The sequence below is a fragment of the Alexandromys fortis genome, unplaced genomic scaffold (genome assembly GCF_014885135.2).
Source record: "Alexandromys fortis isolate MF-2015 unplaced genomic scaffold, M_Fortis_MF-2015_v1.1 scaffold_696, whole genome shotgun sequence".
In the NCBI taxonomy this organism is placed as follows: domain Eukaryota; kingdom Metazoa; phylum Chordata; class Mammalia; order Rodentia; family Cricetidae; genus Alexandromys; species Alexandromys fortis.
The window spans coordinates 36,531-38,035 of record NW_026068582.1 but is presented as its reverse complement, the minus strand read 5'-3'; the positions used below and the strand labels follow the sequence as shown (position 1 = coordinate 38,035).

The following is a 1,505-nucleotide window of genomic DNA, read 5'->3' as shown; positions in this document are numbered from 1 at the left end:
TTAAGATTAGCTTGGCCATCTGAACCCCATGACACATTATTTAATGAAATAGAAACAGAATTCTATTTCATAATGGAGGAACCTGACTGTTCACACTCACAGAAAGTCTGAGCAAGAATTTGCACAAAAATCATTGGGGAAAACATTCTCCCTCCATGAGATTTGTGGACATGGGGGTGAAGGGAATCCTACTGTCGAGCATGAACACATACCCTGAGTCGAAGATCACTGTGGGCAGTCTGGGTAGGAGGAAGATTCAGCTCTCTCTTTACAGGTTGTATCTTAAGCCCAAACATGTGATCTTCCACAGGGCCATATCATTCTGTGGGCCCTGTGAGCTGGCTGAGATCTCTGAGGGTAAATGACTCTCAACTGTCTTCTCTACTCTTTATCCACAGAGCCAGTGACTACACCCTCCATTCACGTTGGCAACACCACAATCAAAGAACTGGACTCTGTGTCCCTGAACTGCTCCTCAAACGACACTGGGATCTCCATCCATTGGCTCTTCAATGGCCAGAGTCTGGAGCTCACAGATAGAATGAAGCTGTCCCTGGACAACAGCACCCTCAGCATAGACCCTGTCAGGAGGGAGGATTCCGGGAAGTATCAGTGTGAGGTCTCCAATCCAGTCAGTTCTGAGAGGAGTGACCCCATCCAGCTGGACATAATAGGTGAGTGACCTCTCCTCCCTTCTTACCCCATAGTGTTGGGGGTGGGGCAAACTTTTTTTCAGAAGTGTCCAAAATGGGTAAATGTCACCAGGAGAAAAACAAGATGAAGATTCAAATACAGCCCGGTGGTAGTGGCACATGCCTTTAATCCCAGCATTCAGGAGGTAGAGGCATCAGATATCTCTGTGTTTGCGGCCAACCTGGTCTACAAGAGCTTGTTCCAAGACTGGCACCAAAGCCAAAGCTACAGAGAAACCCTTTCTCATAAAATAAAAAAAAAGATTCATATACAGTAATTATCTTAGTGATAAATGCATGTTAATCTCTTAATGAAAACAAAACAAACTGAGAATGGTGCTGAACACTTTGAACATCAGGCTGCAAACCAGAGGCAGAGACAAGGGGACAAGTCTCTGAGTTCAAAATCTCCATGGTCTTTGTAGCGAGCTACATGATATCCTTGGCTGCATAGTGAGACCTTCTCTCAAAAAAAAAAAAATCAGTAAGGAGGATTAGAGATGCAGGCTGTGGAAAACACTGTGGCCACATATGTCTTCTCTGTTGTATTTATCCCATCTCCATATAGCAGGAAATAACTTTAGCTTCAAATAGAAATTCTTTTTATTTATCTATTTATTTTGGTTTTTGGAGACAGGGTTTCTCTGTGTAACTCTGACCATGAGATTTGTAGACATGTGGGCTAAAGGGACTCCTAGTGTGGATCCTGCACACATACCCTGGGGCAAGCGTCACTGTGGGTGGTCTGGATAGGAGGAAGGTTCAGCTATCTCTTTACAGGTTGTATCTTGAACCCAAACATGCGATCTTCCA

General features: G+C 44.3%; 1 protein-coding gene across 1 annotated transcript in view; it reads left to right on the top strand.

Moving 5' to 3' along the window:
- Positions 1-356: 356 nt before the first annotated feature.
- The window catches only part of LOC126495888 (carcinoembryonic antigen-related cell adhesion molecule 1-like), a 23,181-nt gene continuing 22,032 nt past the window's right edge, over positions 357-1,505 (top strand). Inside the window, 1 exon segment of the mRNA XM_050133463.1 lies at positions 357-674. Within this exon segment, the coding sequence (XP_049989420.1) occupies positions 362-674 (313 nt within the window). The 5' untranslated portion in view covers positions 357-361.